At 44.8% G+C, this 23,241-nt stretch overlaps 1 protein-coding gene across 3 annotated transcripts in view; it reads left to right on the top strand.

The window, feature by feature from the left end:
- Positions 1 to 7,921: 7,921 nt before the first annotated feature.
- The window catches only part of PLA2R1 (phospholipase A2 receptor 1), a 115,603-nt gene continuing 100,283 nt past the window's right edge, over positions 7,922 to 23,241 (top strand). For all 3 annotated transcript variants that reach the window (XM_036858525.1, XM_036858527.1, XM_036858526.1), the window contains exons 1-2: positions 7,922 to 8,268; positions 22,573 to 22,956. In XM_036858525.1, coding sequence (XP_036714420.1) covers positions 8,154 to 8,268; positions 22,573 to 22,956 — 499 coding nt within the window. In that variant the 5' untranslated portion in view covers positions 7,922 to 8,153. The remainder of the gene's footprint in view (positions 8,269 to 22,572; positions 22,957 to 23,241) is intronic.

Genomic DNA, 23,241 nt, shown 5'->3' with positions numbered 1-23,241 from the left:
TGTTGAAAATACATATTAAATAGGTTAGAAAACTCATGTCTTATGTAAACCAATGTTCTCTTTTATCTACAGTACAGTTTCCTCTTAATGGGATAGCTTATTATGTGAAGTTAATGCGTAGTTCAGGGTAAGGCTTTAACAATAAGTCATTTAAGCTCTCAGTGTCCTCATCAGTATATAATGACTGTAATAATACCTACTTCACAGTGTAACCGTTGTGGGTATTATCTAATAATCGTAGTTACATCTCAGGAGCACTCACTACTTGCCAGGTTTTGGGTGTTTTGCATGTATTATGTTATGGGGTGGGCACTCGCAGTGCTCCCTTTTTACAGAGAGGAAAGAGAGGCTGGGCGAGGCACTGTGATTTGGTGTAGGTCACAGAGCAGACTCCCACCCAGGCAGACTTCCCTCTTCACCACCACGCTGTGGATACAGCAAGCACTCCAGAAATGGCAGCTCCTCGGAAGAAACAAGGTCTATCATACGGCTTTTCTCTCTACCCAGCAAGAGACCAAATCAATCCTCATTCTTTGTTTGCCCCTCGAGATATTTTTTTTATGTAGGTAATAACAATAATAAAAACTACCTTTGCTGAGTGTTTACTCTGCCAGTCACTGTTCTAAGCAGCTTCCAGATATTTACTCTTTTAATCTCCATAACAGACCAATGAAATGGCACTATTATTGTTCCAAGTTTGCAGATGGGGCAACTAAGGCACCTGGAGATAAAACCTGCCCTAGTCATACAACCAGCAGATGACAATCCCAGGGTCTGAGACTGGCGGTATGGCCCCAGAGCCCCCTCTGTCTGCCTCTGCTTGCCCACCTGTGATCATGGAGCCACATCCTGTGAGATCCCATCATCATCATCAACTTCTCTCCTGCCAACATCTTCAACTCCCTGTAGGTAATATCCTGATGGGGTGACATCGATCTGGATGAAGCCCGGTGTCCACCTTCCCCCTGCAGGTACCTGGGCTACTGAGCATCATTAAGAAAAAAACATCCACTCTAAAATCGTAGTCCCTGACCACATCTGGGCCCCTGGTTATGCCCAGATTTCTGGCCACATTTCCCCAGCAGCTCTCTCTGAGGACGTCAGAGCCAATCTCACCTCCTCTCCCCAACTCCAGCTCTCCACTCATTCTCGGCAGATGAACGCCCCTGCTACTTCACAGGGAAACTAGAACTTAGCAGAGGAGAGAACTCTCAACTCTACCTTCAGTTTACAGATTTGCCTGTGTCTACAACCATTATTTCCTATATTCCTGCTGTAACGGGAGACATCACCTTCCTTTCTAAAGTGAATCCTTTCACTTTTTGCTCTGGAAACTTCTTAATTCTCAGGGACCTCACTCTGAATTTTCCAACAGTAAGTATCTTTGAATTCCCCCTGTCTGCTGGATCCTTCCCATCAGCATTTAGATGTGCTCAAGTCTCTCATCTAAAAAATAACAAAGTAACAGAAATAACAGCAATGGGTTCACCCTCATCCCCAACCATATACGCACAGCCTGTACAGCTACATCTCCTGTTCCCTACAGCCACCAGCTACTGGGAAGAGTCATCTACCCTTGGTGTCTTGGCTCCTAGTCATCCCCAAACCACTGATGTGCCTTCTCCTCCAACCATTAGGAGCACTCTCCCCAAGGTCATAATTTCCCTCCTTGTCCCCAAATCCAGTGCACATTTCTGCCCTTAAATCCACTGATCTCTCCAGAGAATATGGAGCTGTCAATGATTCTCTCCTTGAAACACTCTTCCCCAGCTTCCAGACACCTAACTCCTTCTCAGTCTGTTTCTCTAGCTATCCCCAAATATTGTTCCCTATGATTCTTTTCAGGCCTCTCCTCTCTTCTCTTGACGTACAACAATCACATCTACTCCCATGGTTTCAATTATCAACAACAGATAACTTCCAAATCTATGCTTTCTGACTTTAATACCCATATATGGAACTGCCCCCTAGACATCTTCACCAGCCTCTCAACATATCCCAGACTGAAACCCTACTCCTTCCCCAAACTTGTTTCTCAGAGGATGAAGCCACTAGGTTGCCATGCCAGAAATGGGACATCATTCTTGATAACTCTCTCTTTCTCCCCAATACACCCGCTCAAACCCTAAGTCTTGTTGATCCTTCCTCTTATACATCTCGCAAGGTGTATTCACTTTCCCCAGTCTTCTACTGTCTCCTTTCTAGTCCAGACAAGAGCCATCTCTTTATCCAGGATCCTGCCGCAGCTGCTTAACCCTTATGAATTGCTCACCCCCCAGTCCATTCTCCATACTATGGCAGGAATGTTTTTTCTAAAATGTAACACATAAATCTGGTCACAATGAAACCCCCTAATGGCTCCCTGCTGGCTCTAGCATAAAGGTTTTTTAACATGATTTAAGACCTAATCTCAGCTTTCCTATTTAGCCTTAATGTTCCTAGAACCTCCCACCTCAATACCCAATCTCCCTGCTAAAAGAACTTCTCAAACACCTCATGTCCACTCTTGCCTCTATTCCCTCTGTTCTGGAACATTTTTCTGCTCAGCTAAGTCTCTCCTCTCCCATCAGCCCCCCATTCCCATTCCCAGGCAACCACTCACCTGCTTTTTGTCACATTTTAGTTTACAATTTCCAGAGTTTTGTGGAAATTGAATCATAAAGTATGTACTCTTTTTTGCCTAGCTCTTTCACTCAGCATAATTATTTCAAGATGCAGCCATGTTTTTACATGCATCAGCTGTTCATTCCTTTTTATTGCTGAGTAGGATTCCATTGCATGGATATACCTAAATCTATTTATCTAATCATCCGTTGATGGGTATCTGAGTTGTGTCCACTTTTGGGCTATTACAAATAAAGCTGCTATGAACACTCATGTACAAACTGTATATGGACATGCGTTTTCATTTTTCTTGAGTAAACACTTAAGGGTGGAACAGCTGAATCCTATGGTTGTCGTACCGGATTGAATAGTGTCCCCCCAAAACCATGTCCACATGGAACCTCAGAATGTGACTTTATTTGGAAACAGGGTATAGTCAGATGTAATTAGTTACAATCAGGTCATACTGGATCAGAGTGGTCCCTAAATGCAATACTGATGTTTTTATAAGAGAGATTTAAAGGGAAGAAATCCATATGATGAGGTACTACAAGCCAAGTGACGCTAAGGATTGCCAGCAACCACCAGAAGCTGGTTGAGAGGCATGGAACAGACTGTCCCTCAGACCCTCAAGATGGAACCGATCCTGCCGACACTTTGATTTTGGACTTCTGGCCTACAAAACTGTGAGAGAACTAATTCCTGTTGTTTTAAGCCACCCAGTTCATGGTGCTTTGTCACAGTTGTTCTAGGAAACGAAGTAGTTATATGTGTTTTTTTTTAACTTTTGAAAAGACTGTCAAACAATTTTCCAAAGTGTTTGCACCATTTTACATTCCTATCAGCAGTGGGTAAGAGTTCCAATTTCTCCACATCCTTGCTGCCACTTAGTGTGGTCAGTCTTTCTAATTTTAACCATTCTAATAGATGTGTAGAAGTATATCACTGTGGTTTAAATTTGTATTTCCCTAATGTCTAATGGTCTTGGAAATCATTTCATGTATTTATTTGCCATCTGTACATCTTCTTTGGTAAAGTATCTACTCAAATCTTTTGCCCATTTGATATTTGGGTGTTTTTTTTTTTTCTTATTATTGAGTTGGAGAGTTCCTTATATATTCCAGATACAAGTTCTTTATCAGGTATATGATTTGCAAATATTTTGTCCCAGTTGGTGGCTTTTCCTTTCATTCTCTTGATTCCTTTCATATCTTTTGAAGTTAGCTAGCTATTCAAGGTGCCAATTTGGATGCCACTTTTTCTTGGCATCACTTTCTCTGAGCCTCAAGCTTTGATGAGTGGCCCTTCTAAGTACTTGTCAAGTTTCAGACACATTCTCATATCATGACATGCATTGTAACTGTTATTACATTAGTTTGTTATTGTAATTGCTTGTTTACCTATTTGTTTCTCCCCCAGACTCAGAACTCTGTGAGCACGGTCAAGGACTCATCACATCCTGCTCTCTGTTGCATCCTCCACACCAGTACTGAGATGGGCAGAAGATGCTCACGTTCATAGTCACTGTCTGTCTCTCCAGACTCACCGTCCATAGTTCTCCACCCTGCACTGTGTTCTGGAAAGCTGACTTCTGGGGACTCCTGGACCACTGACTCCCGGCTGGGTCAGCCAATTGGAAGAGATCAGAGGGCAGGAGAAGAAGGGACAGGCTCTTCATTTTCTCAGCTTCCTCCCTGACAGGCTCCAGTTTGGTAACAATTGCTCTTCTCCTGTCCTGCCAGATGGCCCCTGTCGCAGAGGTGCAGCTCTCACGAGGCCCCTATAACTGTTCCCTGCCAGGTCCCTTCAGGCCCTGATACAGTCATGACAGCTTCCAGCACTGGCTAGAACCTAGGTCTTTCCCTTCCTGTTTTGGTTCCCTTCACTCTGCCCATAACTTTGTAAATAGTGTTTCACTATAAATCACTATAAATCAGGGTCTCACCCTTTCTTGCGGAGACTCTGATTCCTACAGTGATCTAAATACATTTGTTAATCTTGACTCTCACCATAACCCACACATTAAGTAAGTTTTAAATCCCTGAATCTTCTTCACCGTTTTCATTCAACATCATTCAGGTTTCTAATATTTTTCTCGAGTTACAAATGACTCCATACACTACATTCCTGTCCACCTCCTTCCTTCCTTCCCTCCTTCATTCACTCACTCAGCAGAGACTTTTGGAGAATTTACTAAGTGCCAGGAACTGTGCTGCCCTGGAGAATCAAAGAGAAGGAAAATGTAGTGGGTTCCTCAAGGAACCTACATTCAGGTGAGAGCTATAAATAAAGAATTCTAATTCAAAATGATGGAAGATGTACAAGGCTTGCAGGTGCAGGTGTTGCAGGCCGCAGCAGGCAGGAGACATCATTTCAGCAGGACAGAGCCCTGCAGAGTTCGCTCCTGAGCTCTCCTTTGCTCCTTGCTGCCCCGCTTCCTCCCCCTACTCTCACAGCTCCCATGGAAGGACATTGAAAATATGCCAGACTCTGTCCCAAGCACCGCGCAACATTATCTCATTAAATACAGCAGCAAATCGTTCCATCTGCATCTTACACGGAAGGAAACTGAGGCTAAGGAGACTAAGTAACTGGCTGGTAAGTAGCAAAGCACCTACTTTCACCATCGCACTACCCTACCTCCCGAATCTGAAACAGACGCAAGACCCGGGTATGGGGAAGGATCATTTTCTTGAAGGTGTAAAAGTTTTTGCCACAGATTTCCACCTCAAAGCCACAATACTTCAGGAAGAGATGAAAACGAGCCCTTATTGGAATCTTCTAATCATTGAATAGGAAATTTGGTGTCAGTAGGCCAGGAAGCTGTCATCACCATTCTTCATTACGCTAATTGCTTTGAAGATGAAATATGACTGGTCTCTCCTCTTTATCCTGCTCGTATTCATAGCTCTGCTACTTTGGAATATTATCTGCTCTGGGTCGGGGAAGGCTTTTTCCCCCCATTAGAGAGAGGATACAACTGAAGCCCGTAGCAGGTGGATGTCTCACCAGGATCCCACAGCCAGTGGGAGGTAGTCCAGTGTCCCAGTGACCGACCTCGCTTTCCAGGCTGCCCAGTAGCCAGCCTTTGCTTCAGCCAGGCCCGCCTACTCACTCTCTCCCGTGCAAGTGTTTCCCACTCCAGACTTTGTATTTTCTCTCACGACTTCTTCCCATCCTAGAACAGCCTCTTGCTCCTAAATACCCTTCACCCCATCTGAACACATCTAGCCCTGCGCCATCACTCTAGCCCCTCCTGGCCTCTCCCACTTTTACGTTCACTGCACTGCACCTCACCAAAGATTAATATCAAGGCTGCACTCTCCTACTTAATTATGCCACTTTGATAGCACTCAGCTGCCTCAATAGATGCCAGCCCACTCAGACAGGGCTGAACCATCTATACTTTGGGGTAATTCCCATAACACATGATATAGTGCTGAGTCACAGGAGAGATTTATAAATACTTCATGACTGAGGTCTATATAGTCTCATATGCTGAAAGCATCCTTTTTCTGCATGTTTCAGGCAGGGATGCTGACTTCTATATGTAATAATATGCTATTGACTCAGGGCACACTTTGGAACTTTTCACATTCTCTCAGCCACACCCCTTACTCCAGCCACCTCTGCAGCGGCCAGGTCTGCACAGGTTCCCTCTGGGGCAACGTGACAGCACCTCACCTCTGGCCACGCCATGCACCTGTTGCTGCCTGCCACAGGGCTTTCCAGTGGCCAAGGCATGGGACCAAGCTTGGAGCTTACCACTGCTATGGAAGTGTGCAGAGGAGTTAATAACCCTAGGACCACCTTCACCAGCAGAGACGGTGAGCCTAAGGATAAATGTTTCCCCCTTTCCTCTTCTCCCCAGGACAGACAGTTCTGAGACCTTCCGAGGTTCCTGCAGGACTGAGTGCATGTTGCTACGACAGTGGCCAAGGCAGTAGCTGTCCTTGCTTCCTTATTTCACTCTGATCTTCAATCCCACTCTCTGCCAGAGATCTCAACCCAGGCTCTGCTTTCTGGAGAACCAGGCTAAGACAATTTTATTAGTCTGTTTGGGCTGACTCAACAAAATATCAGAGACAGGGTGGTTTAAACAACAGAAATGTATTTCTCACAGTTTTGGAGGCTGGAAAGTCCAAGATCAAGTTCCTGAAGGTTTTGGGTTTTGGTGAGGTCACTCTACCTGCCTTGCAGATGGCTACCTTCTTGCTGCGTCCTCACATGGCCTTTCCCTAGTGCCTGGATGGAGAGATCTCTCTCTTCCTCTTCTTATAAAGCTGACCTTATCTAGGACCCCACATTTAAGACCTCATTTAAACTTGATTAACTCCTAAAATTCCTATATCCAAATACAACTACATTTGGGGGGTTAGGACTTCCACATATGATTGGGGAGCTGGTGGGACACAATTCAGTCTAAAGCTGACAGTGTTACTCAAAAATATTGGTTTGGTCTTGCCCAACAGGCAGCTGAGAAAGGCAAGATTCTCCAAGACCCCATCACCTTCCTTTTATTTTTTTAAAGCTCCCTTTTGCTTTCTTCCTTCCTCTTATGTTTTAATGACTAGCGTCATAAGCAATGTTTTGTTTAATGACTATTTAGGAAAGATCTTACATTAGCCTGTTCTCATAAATATTGAATGTTTCTAGTGTTCCACTAGTTATTTGAAAGACTACGCTTAGAAAGACTACATTCTAGTCAGGGTTTTCTTAGTTTAGGGAGGAACTTTTGCCAAGTTAGGGAGTAACCTCTTCTTAGAGCAAATCACTTTGCCTTTCTGGACCGGTTTTCTAGGTATAAAGTGGGACAAGGCAGTAACGGCTGTAACGCGGGATAACCCAGCTATTTTGCTGGGTTAGGAGGATCCAAGGAGATGGAAGGGGGAGGTAGTTTTTAAATGGGAAAGGAGCTCAACAATGGAAGAACCTTCAGCGTACTCTGGAGTGAGGAGGGTAGAGACCCCGGTGCACCCCCAGGGATCTCCGGGCTCCACATTCGAGGGGAGAGGAGGTCCAGAGCTCTCCCAGCGCGCCTGGGTCCACGGAGCAGCTCGGTTTACTCTAAGCTGCCTGCTGCCAAACCCGCAGTGTTTACCATAATCCGGGTGGCTTGCAAACCCAGATGTCAGACTTCCCGTCCCAGAAATTCTCAACTCGCTCACCCCCACCTCCTATTTGGCCTCCGCAAGAAGGAGAGAGAAGGCTGGAAGCAGGAGGAGCGTGCACGGGGCAGCCTCACCCCTCCTCTCTCCCCACCCCAAAGGCAGGAATTTCTGGGATGGGCAGATGGTCCACCCCCTCTTCCTCCTCCTGCTCCAAGCCGGAGTGGGTAGGGCGGGGAAAATCTCCTAGACTTTTCCGCCTTCCAGCCCATAACCCCGAGTGCCCGCACACTGTGGCGACAGGGGTGACGGTGACGGAGTGGATCTCCGGGACGCAGGGGTGGCGAGGCCTGGGGGAGGGGTGGAGCGCGGAGGAGGCTGCGGTCCCGCCTCCCCCACCGCAGCGCCGGGCGCAGTGTCCGGCGAGTCCAGTGGTTAGCGATGTCGCTGCTGTCGCTGCTGCCACCGCTGCTGCCGCTGCTGCTGGCGGTGCCGGCGGGCTCCGCCGAGGGCGCGGCGGTGGCACTCACCCCCGAGCGGCTTCTCGAGTGGCAGGGTGAGTGTCCCCCGGCCCAGAGGGACCAGATGGGCACGTCGGGGGCGGGGGTGGGCAAGAGGAGGAAGGGGCGAAGCTGGGGCGGGCGAGGGCGGCCGGGATTAAACGGTGGCCCGCGTCTCTGCCGTCCGGAGAAAGCCCTGCGGATGGGCTAGTCCTGCACGGGGACAGGCCCTGCACCCCCTCCCTGCCCCGCTTCCTCCAGGCTTCAGTCGGGGGCGCGGCGTGGGGCGGGGCCACGGCTCGCAGGCGGTTTGACTCGGCTGCGGTCGGGGACAAGCTGCGCGTAGGAGGGTAGGAGATGTCTCCAATGTAAACTTCCTAGAGCAGTGTATTTGGGAGGACCATCTCTGGGATAAATGATGGCAAAAATATGTCCCATTTTGTCCCCTCCCAAAGCAAGCGCTCTGGGTGTACGCTGCCACCTGCGGAGCGGCCCCACGCCTGGCTTCCCCGCTCTGCCCCTTCGGGAGAGAAAACAATCTTCTCTGTTAACGCCTCTCAGACCAGATGGGGGAAGAGGAGCCCCTGTGGCCCCAATGAACTTGTGAGCTGGAGCAAGTTACCCTCTTTGCTCTTCAGTTTCTCCCCTTTGAAAAGTGGGGCCTGTGACAGACATAGGACCCCTGAGGGTAAAATGTGATCCTTTGCAAGGCACACGGCAGGCCAGTGAGTGGAGCGTTCCTGCGGAGTTACCACTGCCATATACACGTGTACACGGGATCAACTGATCAAACATGTATTGAGCACCTACTGTACATAAGATTCATAAAGGGCTATGGACAGAGGCAGAAAGAGAGATCGCCCGCTTTCGTAAATGACTGTATGGGCTGGCTCTGAGGCAAAGGAGCCAGCGTGCAGAAGTGCAAAGCCCATGTGTGAAGGGAGGAAAGAGGTAGAGAGAAGCTAAATAAACCAGGAGAAGCCTCCAGGCAGCCTCCAGACTCTCAGCCTTTGGGGATAAGCTTGGACAGAAGGAGTAGAACATGTCACCAATGTCTGTGTTTATTTTTTTTCCCCTCTCAACATATTATGCATACATTTTGGAGGTAATCTTCTCTGGACTGTATTCTCTAGCATTCCTAGGAGGCTTTACCAGGGGCAGGTTGAGCAATTCTTATTCTAAAGTGGCCGAAGGTCAGAGGCCTCTTACCTCCTTCGTCAGTTCAATAAAAATGCTCCTGCAGATGCACCTGCGACCCCATGGGGTGATCCGTCGCCACTGACAGTCGCTGTGCCACGCTTACTTCTTTACATTTTAAAATGTGGGTCTTGCCTGAGCACTAAATGTCTCTCTGGAACAGGGCAGCAGCCGGGAGGACAGAAGCTGGCACCTAGCCACACAGAGAGAATGCGCTGGTGATCCTCTGAGCCAGGATTAGCACTGATGGGCTAATCCCTTCTATATGTAGCAGATCCAAATCCCGGCTGAGACAGCTGCTAATCAGTGCCTTCTTTTTAATAGTCAAGGACACTATGAGGTTAGAATCATCCACTACCTCCTGTCCCCTCCAGGTGACAGTTTGCAAATCTGAAGGCATTTGACATAGTTGGCATAGAGATTCTTCAGATGTGAAAATGCTGCTCCTAATTTCTAAAGAGCACAGAGACTGTGTGACGTTGATTGCTCCAATCCTCACACAGGCTCCCCTCCTTGACTCCAAGCACTCACATCAGTGGAATTTCAAGTATAATCCAGATGGGTTTAAAATCAGGTTTTTCCTGTTTGTCCAAAGATGGAAACACAAAATCTTAGCGTTAGAAGGGACCTGAGACATTGCCTACTCCAGCCATCCATTTTTCAGATGTAGAAGCTGAAATACAGCAGTGTTTTTTAGCTGTGTTTGGGTGCCTACGTTTGCCACTGTGTTCACTGGACTACATTGACTTACTCTTAGCCATGATTGGCATCCCCAGAGCAACCAGGAGAAGATATGCACCTATGTCAGTTTCATATCCACTAATAAGGGATAGGTAGTAATACAAGGCAGATTATACATATAGTGTTTTTCATCTGAAAATTTCTTTGATATGTATTACTGATTGATCTCTTACTTATTATAAGCATCCCAGCCTTGAGAGGCAGATGATGGACAGTATGGTGCTGACTTTTCAGTCATTTACCAATAAATTTGTATTAAAAAATCAGTAGATGCAGTGTCATATAGTAGTTAAGTTCATGGGCCCTGGAACCAGATTGTTGGGTTCAAATCCTGGCTCTACCATTTACCAGCTGTGTGACCTTGGGCAAGTTACTTAAGCTCTCTGTGCCTCAGTCTCCTCATATGTAAAAATGGAACTAATAATAGTACTTACCCAAGTATTGTCCTTTTGTTTCAGTATCACCACGGTGTCCTCTTCCTCTGGCCAGTCCAGACCATTTTGACGTGTTGACAGCCCTGTAACAATTACTTCCCTGTGCACAGCACTGTACTTGGCATGTCTGCAGTCTGTCTCCTACCTCTAGTTGCTATAGCAAGGGACCTCATTGCGGTTCTGAAATCTGAGCCCTTCATTCTAGCACGTGCTAAAACTTGATAATTTCATTCAAGTACCCCAGATACTGGGAGGGTAGAGGGGAGATCAAAGAAAGGGACAGGGCATCCTGGGGAAAAGTGGGCATAGTCTCTGTGGAGGTTGCTAAAGGAAATGAACTGGGGGCAAGTAAAAGAAGTTTGAAGCGACGTTGAGGGCTGAAAATTATAAATGTGAAATGGCCCCAACCAACATAGTAAGAGAGCTTCCCCTACAGCACTCAGCTTCCCAGCAGCAGGGGGGAGGGAGCCCACGGCTGTGTCAGTGCTCAGAGACGGTCAAGGTAGGCTCTTTTGAATGGCCAATGACCAAGGGAAGTGAGGGTGAAAGTAAGGAGACGAGAGAGATGGCAGAACAGGAAGGGTAGTGATTATACAATGGAAATAATGAATTTTGGAGGTGGGTCCATTCTCAGTAGTGACCAGGTCCAAGGTATGGTTGCAGAAGTGATCACTAAAGCGAGAACAAGTGAAAGAAGGTCCTCGGAGCAGAGGGGGTCAAGGAACCGAGCGTCCAGAGCAGTACAGACATATCCGTCTGAAACAAAAGTTTCATTAAAAAACACCCTTACCTAATATGATGTGCTGCTACTTTTCTACTGTTTTACTCTATTTTGCTTTGTAATGTTCCACTCTATTTTGATTCCATGATGCATTAATGGGCCACAGCCTGCACTGAAGAAAACACTGGGCCAGAGTGTTGGGAGTTAAAGGCCTTGGGGTGGGGAGGCCAATGGGGTGTTTGCTGGAGTGACATAGTGAATGTGAGGAAGAGGTCCAGGGCGGTGCGCTCGGTATGGAGCAATGAAGAGAGGGTGCCACGAAGGAGAGGTTTCTGAAAGAGGGTGGTGAGAGCCACCCCCTGGAGGCAGCAGTGGGGAGGAGTCGTGACCCTGAGATTTTCCCCTTAGCTCCCATTTCTAATACAAAGGTCAAAATGCCCCTCACCACAGCCAGCTGGGTGCTATTAATGCATACCCTTCCTTCACAGGTGAAGACAGGTTGAGTAACTTGCACCTACAGGAACTTGTAGAGTAGGGATGTGAACCGGATCCACAAGCACTAATGCGGAGGACCCCTGTACAGCCTTGTGACCTGATAAGATAGCTCATTCTTATCCCGCTGTTTGCTGGGAGCATGTGACTTGATTATGTGACAGGAGGAACAGGAGGCCAGCCTCTTGCTCTCTTCAACTCCTCCTTTTCTAAACCTGTACTTCCACATGTAGGAGTAAACATTTTCACAGAGCTGAAATGTGCAAAGCCATTGATTTTTTTCTAGGCAATTTTTATATCCCTGGGCAATGAGCCATTCTCCTAATCTGGGGATTTGGAATTTAAGTAAAAGCATGATCAGCTCCTGGTTTAGCTGCCCTGCCTGGCCATCAATCCCTCCAACCCTCAGACTCTGTTTCTTCCATCTCTGTTCATCATCTTTCAGAAACTCTTCCACTTTATACTTTTCTCATCCCAGTTTCTCTGACCGGCTTCTTTCCTCATGAGCCTTTGAGAGTCAGCATAGACTTCCAATTTTTCTGGTCCTTTTTACTCTTTCTCATTAGCTCCTAACCTCTTTTCCTATTATTGGTTGTCACAGTAACTGATACTACACCATGCGGGTTCCACGCCAATTACCAGAAAGGTTGAACCATACAGAGTTTCGTTGTCCCCTCAGCTTCCCTTCCTTGAGCTAAGAATTTGCTTACTTATATCAGGATTTCTGAAGAAATAATTCTTTGTTCTGCCTCTTCTGAACTCATCCCTATGTGATGAATCTTCATATGATCTATCAAAGTAATGTATTTGAGACATTTATAGACCCTTGTCTCCATCTTCTTTTAGAAATTATCCTTGAAAGCCTTTTAGGAGATGTTCCAAACCAAAGCTTGGAACGTAAATTATATTTTTTCATTGATCAGAGTGAAAAGAAATATTACAGTTCATAAAAGAAACAAACACAAGAACACCTTATAAACACTACAGTAAGTCACTTAGGGTAGAATATTTTATAAAGTCATTCAAGAAAAATGGAGGAATTTTATGAGAATTCCTATAAACTGGGTTCTGTGATACAGAGCTGAACAAAATAGACAAGAGTTTTCTGCTTTCATGCGGGGCCACATGACTTTCTAATTTACTATACTTTCCAGACTACTACAGTTCCAAAGAAATATGCTAATGAAAAAATTTCATTTCTTCTGGCTTTTTGCATCACGCTCTTGAGAGCTTTCCTTTTCGGTTATGAAAATATAAACAGAAAATTCAAAGTAATCATTTAACTATAAACATTGTTGTCTTATTTTGCTGCTATTTTTCACTACCCATGTCCAAAGTTAAGATTTGTTTTTCTTTTACTAACATTTATAAAGGGGTCGTAGTGATTGAGGTAGTCCTTATCAGGATCCTATGAGGACAGCACTATAATTAATTAAGCCCATTGTGCCGATGGAGAAACTAAGGCAGATACTCTCAACCTCAAGCAGTTCTGCCCTAAAAGAAGTGCTCTGTGGTTTGCCGAGGTCTTTTTTCCACAGTGTTAGCCTTGGCCAGTTAACAGGGCAGTCTTTATGGGCGTGTGACCAGAACTGTCTCGTAGGGCTCCATGCTCAGCAGGGCCTTGCCCTTGGGGTTGAATGCTCTGTGGTTTGGGGTCTTGGAATTCTTAGTAATTTTTATTTCTGAATTTGTGCTTTGGGTGTGAAATCCTGTGGGACAATGGCGCACAGACCAAGAGATTAAATCTAAGACCCTCCTCACGTCACCTCCCCACTTTCCTTGGGTGGGTTTTCAGCCTCCCCCTCCATACTCCTGTGCTCCGCCCACCACAGCAACAGGTTGCCTTGGGGCTGGGAAACTGAAGGCCCAGGGCCTGGGAGTGGACGACCAGTGGTATCTGGGGGCAGGACAAGGCTGCTGTCCCCACCGGGTTGGCAGCACCATTGCATGTTCCGTGGGGACTGAGTGGGGACCTATCACCTGTCCCCAGTCCAGGTACTGAGCGTGTTCCCAGAGCTTTCTGCCACGGAGGTTGCAACCCCTCACAGGCCCACGGGAAGTGAAGATTGACTGGACTTCCCTGTCCCCTCCAGGGCCCTACATTTTCGTTTTACTCTGGGCTCTGTGAATTACGTAGCTGAATAAGAAGCATGGGACTGTTATGAGTTGAACTGTGTCCCCCTCAAAATTAAGATGTTGAATTCATAACCCCCCAAATACCTCAGAATGAGGCCTCATTTGGAGATAGGGTCTTTTCAGATGTAATCAAGTTACAATGAGGTGGTTAGGGTGGGCCCTAATTTAATATGACTGATGTCCACCTAAGAAGGGAAAATTTGGACACAGAAATATGCATAGAGAGTAGATGATATGAAGAGACACAAGGAGAAGACAGCCATCTACAAGCCAAGGAAAGAGGCCTGGAACAGATCCTTCCCTCACAGGCCTCCAAGGAGCCAACCCAGCCGACACCTTGATTTTTGACGTGTAACCTCCAGATCTGTGAGACAACAAATTTCTGTTTAAGCCACTCAGTTTGTGGTACTTTCTGATGGCAGCCTTAGCAAACAAGTACAAGGACTAACAATATATCTACCATTAAGAGTTGGATTTGGTTGTGTTTTCTTTTTCTTTCTTTCTTTTTTTAAAATATTTATTTATTTATTTGGCTGCACTGGGTCTTAGTTGCGGCATGCTGGATCTTCGTTGCCATGTGCAGGAGTTTCAGTTGCGGCATGCAGGCTCTTAGTTGCGGCATGCAGGCTCTTAGTTGCGGCATACGGGATCTAGTTCCCTGATCAGGGATAGAGCCTGGGCGCCCTGCATTGGGAGTGCAGAGTCTTAACCACTGGACCACCAGGGAAGTCCCTTGGTTGTGTTTTCACTTCTGTCTCCCACTTAATACATATTTTTCTTGAGTATATTCTCAAAGCAGACAAGATGGATAGCTCAGTGTGAACACTTCTGCTTTCAATAACGTCACATCATTTCCAGGGTTGTTTGGTTGTTGGCTGAGTTGTTTTCTGCTTTTGTTTGTTTTGGTGACCCAGTCTTTGAATCATATCCCCCAGGGCTTCCACACGAAGACACGTTGAGGGAAGTTTAACAATGTTCTGTCTTATTGTTTCTTGCCATAACATGGTCTTCTGTAGCAAGACTCCCTGGTGACTGAGATGGTATATTTTCAGCACAGTCTATAAGATGTTAACAGAGCTGCTGTGAATAATGAGTTTCACACCAGCAATGTCTGAATGTCTGTTAGATACTTTCCAGTTAAATAAAGACAAAAATGATAGAGGAATAGACTAAAAACTAAAAGGAAGAAAAATGTTTTCAACTCAGTTTAAAAATTCACTGGTAAGATACAGAGACACAGCGAAGAACTTTGAAAGAGAGAAGATTTTCTGTAGAGGTCAGAAGATTTACTGCTAAATGTGATGGACGAAGAGGGGGGGCGGGGAGGGAATGAGAGTGGCAGAGTGGCGAGGACAGTCTGGAAGGGTTAATCTACTTCACACAGGGGTTGGTGACAGGCAATTTGAATCCTGACAAAACTGGAGCCCGGTGGAGCAGATTAAGCCAGGTTTCATTTTTCCTGCGTGCGAGAAAGAGTATTGTATGCCTCGTGGAACTTGGAGTGACGATTTGGGGAGATTAGGAAGAAAAGGGAAGAGAACATGTAAAAAGATTTAGCAAGAGGGGTCCCACGGGCCTGTGGAGGTGGTGATTATCCAGGTTCAGAAGCTGCAGGAGAATAAAGAAGGCTCAAAGTCAAGGACAATGCTAGGGCAGGGAAAGAGAAGAAGTTCTGAGACAGGACAAGGGGATATTTTAAAACATACTTAACTTTTTAGTTGATCATAGAAATCAATTGTTAGGAAGCCACGGGCTTTGTTAAGTGCTGTCAGATTGTCAAGAGATAAACACCAAATCTCAGATGATCTGGGATAAAAATGCAAGTATTCATGCAGGGATGGCCAAGGAGGACAGAACACACTTTTCACTTCGTTCTGTCCTTTCAAGTACAATGCACATGCTGCATGCTGCAAACGTCAGAAATTCCTTGCTTATTGGTTTGGAAAGTCATATTAAGAATCCAGCTTCTCTGCATCGTTCAGCCATGAACGGGACTTGATTCAGCACCACACAGCATCCCTTCCTGCTACAGAGTAATTAATCTAAGTAAGGAAAACAATCAAATCGGAATCTGAGTCACTGGACAGGACAAACCTGAATTTGTGTAGCTGGAAAATGTCAATACATCTCAAGAGAGAAGCTGCTCAACTTTAGATTGGTTTCAGGGCAGAGATGCCCTCCCCATACTTCCTGGACCCTTTCCATGCCGAAACTGAGATACTGTCAGAAGAGCAAGGAAATGGACAGATTCAAGAGATGATCCGGGGAAGGAAATGCTTGAGCCCAGCACCAGCTGTGTGGGTAGACGGAGTAGAAGAGGTTTAAACCCAGGGGAATGGAGTAGGAGATTGAAATTGGAGTGCAGTGGGCAAGCTGTGGGCTTCCTATTAGGAAGCTTGTCTTAAACATTGCACTTGACGTGAACCGTGCATTTGAGCTTTTCCTTCCAGTTCCCATAACATGGAAGGGCCCAGAGGCCGGTTTATACGTCGTTTGGATTACGTGCCACCGTCATGGTGTTATTTATTAAACACCAGAAAACCCTTTGCTTGCCTAAAGTCCACCATAAAAAGAGGATTTCTTTAGGAATTGTTTCGTTGTTTGTTTCAAGTGTTTTGGTTTTTTTTCAATCAAAAGAACATACATCTCACCGAGGCTTAACATTTCAAATCGTATCTGATTTACGTAACACTTCATACCTCAGCCAGTTCTAAGAGTAGCTGTTTAAAGGATAAGGGGACACTGAAAGGCGGGTGGAAGCAATCAGAAGGGGTGCTGAGCATGAAGTGGAAGGGCCTCAAGAGGAACTTCCTGCAGGGACCCCCAGTTGGCACTCTTCCAACTCTAATCGCAGCCCCAGGCTTTATTCTCCAATCTCATGGTATCATAGGGATTGGCCGGCATCTGACAGTGTATCGGATTCCTGAAGCCAGAAAACAAGTGATTGCAACTACCTTTTCCAGAATCCTCCCATTCTGTCGATCACCAAATCCTGTCACTTCTTCCCTCTTCGAATTCTCTCTCTAGTTACTAGAGTCTAACCATTCCCTTCCTTTCTCATCACCACCAGTTGAACTGACACCTCTGTCTCTCTTACCGGATCAAAGCAATAGTCTTCAGACTGTTCTCCATTCTGCACGTGGGCTGTCTCATCCCAGCTGAGAACTCCTCCAGGACAGGAACTTGGACATTTGTCTCACACCTCTACTCTCCTAAAACCGTGCTGGGCACACAAAAATGCTCAATAAATGATTTTATCGAATGATTTACCACCCTGATTCATCTTCCACACCACAGCCTCAGTCACGCCTTCTCTTGTTCCAAAAATTCCCTTTATCTGAATAACATACAAATTTTTGAATAAAATTTAAGCTCTTCATAAAATGGCCCCAAACCACCTCTTTCCAACTTTGTGTTCTACAACCACCAAACGCTTTTAGATAGTGAGGCTCTTGTCACCCTAGAGCTGATTATTTTCATCACCTCTGAGCTTTGATGACTTTTGCTCTATCCACAGTGCCCCCGGCCCAACCCTTCACCTCTCTGTCTATACCTTCTGCACTACCTGAACCCTCCATCTGTAATGAGGACAGGCACCCATGCTGGGCTAGTTCACCCATGTACCTCCATGTGCAACAAATATTAGGTCCCTATCAAATGTTTGTTGAATGAAAGTGTGTGTGTGTGTTCTTGTGAGAGAGTGATTGATTGATTGATTGATTGATTTCTCTGATCTTCTAGGCCAAAGTGACCCCTTCTAACTCCTGCCTTCCACCGTATTGTGCTTATACCTCTTACGTCAATATGTATTTTGGCATTAAGTTATAGTTCTTCCTGTATACTTCATGATGTACTCCCAGGGAGAACATCAGTTCCTCGAGGGCAAACACTATGGCACATATATCCTTCTATCTGAAGAGCTCCTAACACACCACCATATTAGGCGCTCAGTTAATGTCTGTTTGAAATTTCAAGTCTCCCACTTCAAATAATTTGGCAACAATCTACAGCAGCTCATTTTCTGCTTTCTAGGTTATAAATGAATGGATGTAAATAGAGTTAGACCTATATGGTTTTCACTAAGTATATCAATATAAAACTTCTAAGAAAAAAATGGATTTGGAAAAAAAAATGTGTAAGAATGATTCAGTTAAATGAGCTTTACAGTCCCATCCAGCGCTGAAGTTCATGGTTCTGGGTGTATGGGTAGGTAGTCTCCTCTGCTATGTCCATGTTCCTTCCGCTGCTGTTCTGCTGTCCCCTCCCCAGAAAATGGGCCAGTACGTGCACACACACCCACACACCCACACACACACACACACACACACACACTCTCCACCCAGAAAGGTCTGATGCCACTGAGCCACCATGTCCACCTCACACATGACATCACTTGAAGATCCACTCAAGTGTTTTAAATTCTGGTCTATTTTCTTTTTCTTATCTTTCATCACTTGTTTTTAAGGGTTTACTTTAAGTGCAGTTACAATGTTTTCTTTGGAACTGATGGAACTCCCTTCTTTTCATTAACTAGGAGAATTCCCATGATTCCAGAACGAATACATATAGTTTTAAAGAACAGATATTTAGAAAAATGATTCCTCTATCTCCGGTACCCTACACAGTGCCTTCCACATAGTCAGCACCCAGTGAATGCTTGTTCAATGAGTGAATAAATAAATAAATGAATAAAGAAATTCTCCTTCCGGGCTTCCCTGGTGGCGCAGTGGCTGAGAATCTGCCTGCCAATGCAGGGAACACAGGTTCGAGCCCTGGTCTGGGAAGATCCCACATGCCGCGGAGCAACTAGGCCCGTGAGCCACAACTACTGAGCCTGCGCGTCTGGAGCCTGTGCTCCGCAACAAGAGAGGCCGCGATAGTGAGAGGCCCGCGCACCGCGATGAAGAGTGGCCCCCGCTTGCCACAACTAGAGAAAGCCCGCGCACAGAAACAAAGACCCAACACAGCCATAAATAAACAAATAAATAAATTTTAAAAAAAAAAAAGAAAAGAGCCTCTTAAAAATAAAAAAAAATAATAAAAAAAAAGAAATTCTCCTTCCATTCCTTAGAAATACATGTCATCTTGAGGGGCCAAAGGGTGGATCTAAAATGATCTCATCTCAAAAGGCACTCAGAAGTAGAAAGTAGAGCCCCTATCTTCTATGGATTTTATTTTATTTTTTAAGGATGAAAATTAGTTTATAAGTTACTTCTGGTAAACCAATCCTTTTTCTCCTCCTAAACTTATAATTATGAAGGGAAGTATAATAGCATTTTACTGCAAAGAGATTTAGTAATTCTGGCAGTACTTCATTAATCACTTAATCAGTGTTCAAGCAGAACTGATGTCCTTGACATATATAATCAATCTTGATTCCTCCCACATTTGATCTTCATCCTTTTTGAAATCTGTCTACAGACACTAAGGATTGGTGACTTATTTTCATATTATGTTTTTGTTAGAGATGACTCATATACACATATAATAATAATCCACATATTGATACCTATATTGGGTCTCCTCATAGTCTATTTGAAAACAGCTGTTTTCTATTCAGTGAATTTATGGAGATTAATGGTGCTAGGACCAGATTCTATTATAGCTTAATGGGAAAATGGGATTGGGCCGTTTTTTAGCTTAGTGTGACATATTATTCTTTTGGAGATGGCATATTTATTGTTATTGGTAAGCCAGAGCTACTTGTTTATGATACATTCGGAGGAACTTTTCCAAAGCCACATCCTAAAGGTAGCTGGGCTTAGAAATATGATAGCACCCTAAAATAGAGCAGCAGGGAATTAAGTTTGTCTAATATCTTCTGCTTTGGAAAGATGTTTTTATGACCAGTGGTAAAACTACAGAAGCTCTGATTCTACCACTCCTTTTCTCTTAACACTTAATAATTTGGATATTTTAAAACATTATTTATTCACCTCAAATTTTAGTGATTTATAATTTCCATGTCCATTTACTTACAGACCACTCGTTTACCCATGCATAGACTGCTGGTCAACATCAAGCATTTTTGTCTTTCTTGTAAGAGAGCTGCAGTATAGACTTTACAGGTTGACAGTGTAGCAGATGAATAGATGAAGACTCAATTCATAATCACACATGTATTTGAACAAATGAGACAAAGATTTTGTCATCTGGTTATCTGAGGAATATTTTTCCTCCATGAAAGGTGATAGCATGGTATTTCTGGATTGTTAACTAAAATGTCTACACCTACTATGTGCTGCAGAATCTAAAGTAAAAATGAGCTTTTGTGCTAATGCTAGAAGTCTTTGGGGGTATGCTCAAATTAGTACTCTACAGGTGTTCAACCAGACCTACGGCTGGATCTGCAGATCAAGAACCAGGCAGCTAGAAAGATGACAATGACAATAATAACAACAACTCACATTTACTGAGGTCTTCCTGTGCCACGGTAGCACGTGTTGTGCTTTGCAAGGGTTATTTAATGGAATACCCTTAACATCCCTATGAGGTGACTATCATACATATTCCTAGTTCAAAGAGGAAAGGCAAGGCTCACAGAGATCAAGAAATTTGCCCAAAGTTACAAGTCTGGTCTGTGGCAGATCTGTCTGATTCCAGAGCTCTCAACCACCAGCCAGGTAGTCTACCCACCTATCTTAGGTGTATGAACTGAGGCCCAGAGGGTTATGGTACAGCCAGTGAGTTGCAGAGCTGGATATATTTGAACATATATATTAGATAGAAGCTAAACTACAGAACAATTATAGTAAAATAATTATCCTTTAGTGAAAAATTAATGGGACTCTGGGCTAGCTAGAAAGTAATTAGTAGATTACAACAGAAATTAAGGTTAACATTCTACCCAGGCATGGAAAGGTGAATAGGAGAGCTGGAGAGAAGGTTAATAATTCTCAGAGTCCACACTGCATTGGCAAGAGGTAGATTTGATCTTGAATGACTATTACTAATAACCACACAGACATGGGCTTCATTAGGAAAACAAATTTCCTGATCTAAATGAAATCTCCCTAAAACAGTTCATTCTCTGCCCCCTGCCCCGACTCCTTTCTCTTTTGTTCTGATGTATGGTGATCAAAGCAATTTTCTGACAACTAATTCAACTCCTCAAATATATGGTTATAAATAAGGTTATCAATTATTACATGAAGTATAGCTTCCATTAATACACTGACAATCTTTTTTCAACAGTGTCTTAAGTGATTTTGGTTATTGTAAATCAGTTCTTCTTGGCCTGAGCAACTTTAGAAAAACAAAAAGAACTTTTACCAAAATGAAACATTCCAGTGCACGAGGAGGCTCATTCTGCAGTGTTCCCAATCTCTAGAAGGCTCTGCCTGTGTCCACTATGGCCCTGCCACCGCACACGCCTGGCCCTAAATCACAGCCGTTTTAAGGGAACCTGATAATGTCCCTTTAGATTTTTGAAGAATGGACAGGAAGTAAGACGTGAGAGCAGAGCCTAGTGAATAGGAGAACAAAAGAGCTCTTGGACCTGACCAGACAGTCTGAGCTGAGTAACCCAGCAACCTTAAGCCTAAGTAAGCAGCAGCTGCCAGCGTGTTTAATCAACATCAAACATTTACTGAACTTCCACGATGTGCTCAGGACACTCTGAACTTGGACAAAAGAAATCAGACATGATTTCCACCTTCAAAAAACCTGTGGGAGGACATGTTCATAACTGTTGTGTAATAGGTGCCTTCCAGGCCAGCGACTTGAGGTAAAGTCAGGTAGTGGGCAGGTAGATACCACTAAGCCCTGGCTGGGCCCTGCCAGCTTTTCCACAGGAAACTCACCCAAATCTCCTCTTCTGGCTCCCAAAGGTTAGAGGCTCAGGGGTATATCACAAAATGTCTACTTCCTCCACATTCCCACGTGGCCTGTGTGGTTTCTATCTTGTCACAGTGCTCTTGCAACCTCTCATGTACCTAGGTGAGGGGCCTCACCTAGTGTCTTGGGCATCTGTCTGCTGTTGCCTAACAAGGATGTTCCCAGGAGGAGGCCATCCCCGTAGCGTATGTCCCCACCCTTCTACTCCTGATGGACCCAGCACAGAAAACAAATGTGGAGAAGCATTTTTTCTCACCAGCATTGCGTCTTGTATCAAGACACAAAGCAGCCCTTAACTTCTATCTTTTAGGTTTTCTACTGAAATTTGATGGTGGAAATTTTCATTTCAGTGGCTCTTGATTCAGCTGCCACATTCCTAACATTCAGGCACTTGTCTGAAGAAAACCAAAGTGACACCATGCCTCTGGGCACCCAATGTCTCTCCCTTGCAGCGCTGAGTATTATCACCAATCCCCGCTCTCTCTTCAGTTGTGGCAAGCTCCTTTTCTATCAGTACCATTCCGGAGTGGATTCACAAGCATCCTTTGTTACTGGAGGGCCAATGCAGTCTTAGACCAGAGGTTTTCCATTAGCTCTAATAAGTCCACGTATGCTTCCCAAGAAACTCCTTTGTTTTGTGCAAATCAAGCCCCCGTGGTGGACCTCACGCATTAAATTCAGATCTTTTTGCGACAGCTGTCAGTGTGACATATCACAGCTCAGACATGCACATTAGGATCCTCCAGACACTGGTTAATTATATATGAAGATTCTATACCATATCTTCTATTTTGCTGTTTCAGATAAAGGAATCTTCATTATCCAAAGTGAGAACCTCGAGAAATGCATTCAAGCTGGCAAATCTACACTGACCCTGGAGAGTTGCAAACCACCCAACAAGTACATGCTGTGGAAGTGGGTTTCAAACCACCGCCTCTTTAACATCGGAGGCAGCGGCTGCCTGGGCCTGAATGTGTCTAATCCAGAGCAGCCGCTGAGCATATACGAGTGTGATTCCACCCACATTTCCTTGAAGTGGCGCTGTAACAGGAAGATGGTCACTGGCCCGCTCCAGTACATGGTCCAGGTGAAGCACGACAACACGCTTGTGGCCTCCTGGAAATATCATCATAAGTGGGTTTCCTATACGTCAGGCGGTGGAGGCATTTGTGAATATCTGCACAAAGGTAAAAAAGAATTTCAACCAAAGTACACATGAAATGATATGTTTAGCAAGTTTGCCCATAAGTAAAGATTTGTAAAATATATGAAAGAGGTACACAGCACCTAGAACCTCCAGACACTTCTACTAAACACAATTTAGTTGCTTATTCGCTTATTGTAAAAGGATTACTGGAGTCTTGGAATGGGCTTGCTAAATTCTGCTAAAGAAGCAGAACTGCGAATTTAAAGGCATTAGAAGAGAAAACACTTAAATAACTTTGGGAATCAATGGAAAGGAGAAAGAACAG

Source organism: Balaenoptera musculus, chromosome 7 (genome assembly GCF_009873245.2).
Source record: "Balaenoptera musculus isolate JJ_BM4_2016_0621 chromosome 7, mBalMus1.pri.v3, whole genome shotgun sequence".
In the NCBI taxonomy this organism is placed as follows: Eukaryota; Metazoa; Chordata; class Mammalia; order Artiodactyla; family Balaenopteridae; genus Balaenoptera; species Balaenoptera musculus.
This window is presented reverse-complemented; position numbering and strand designations above follow the sequence as displayed.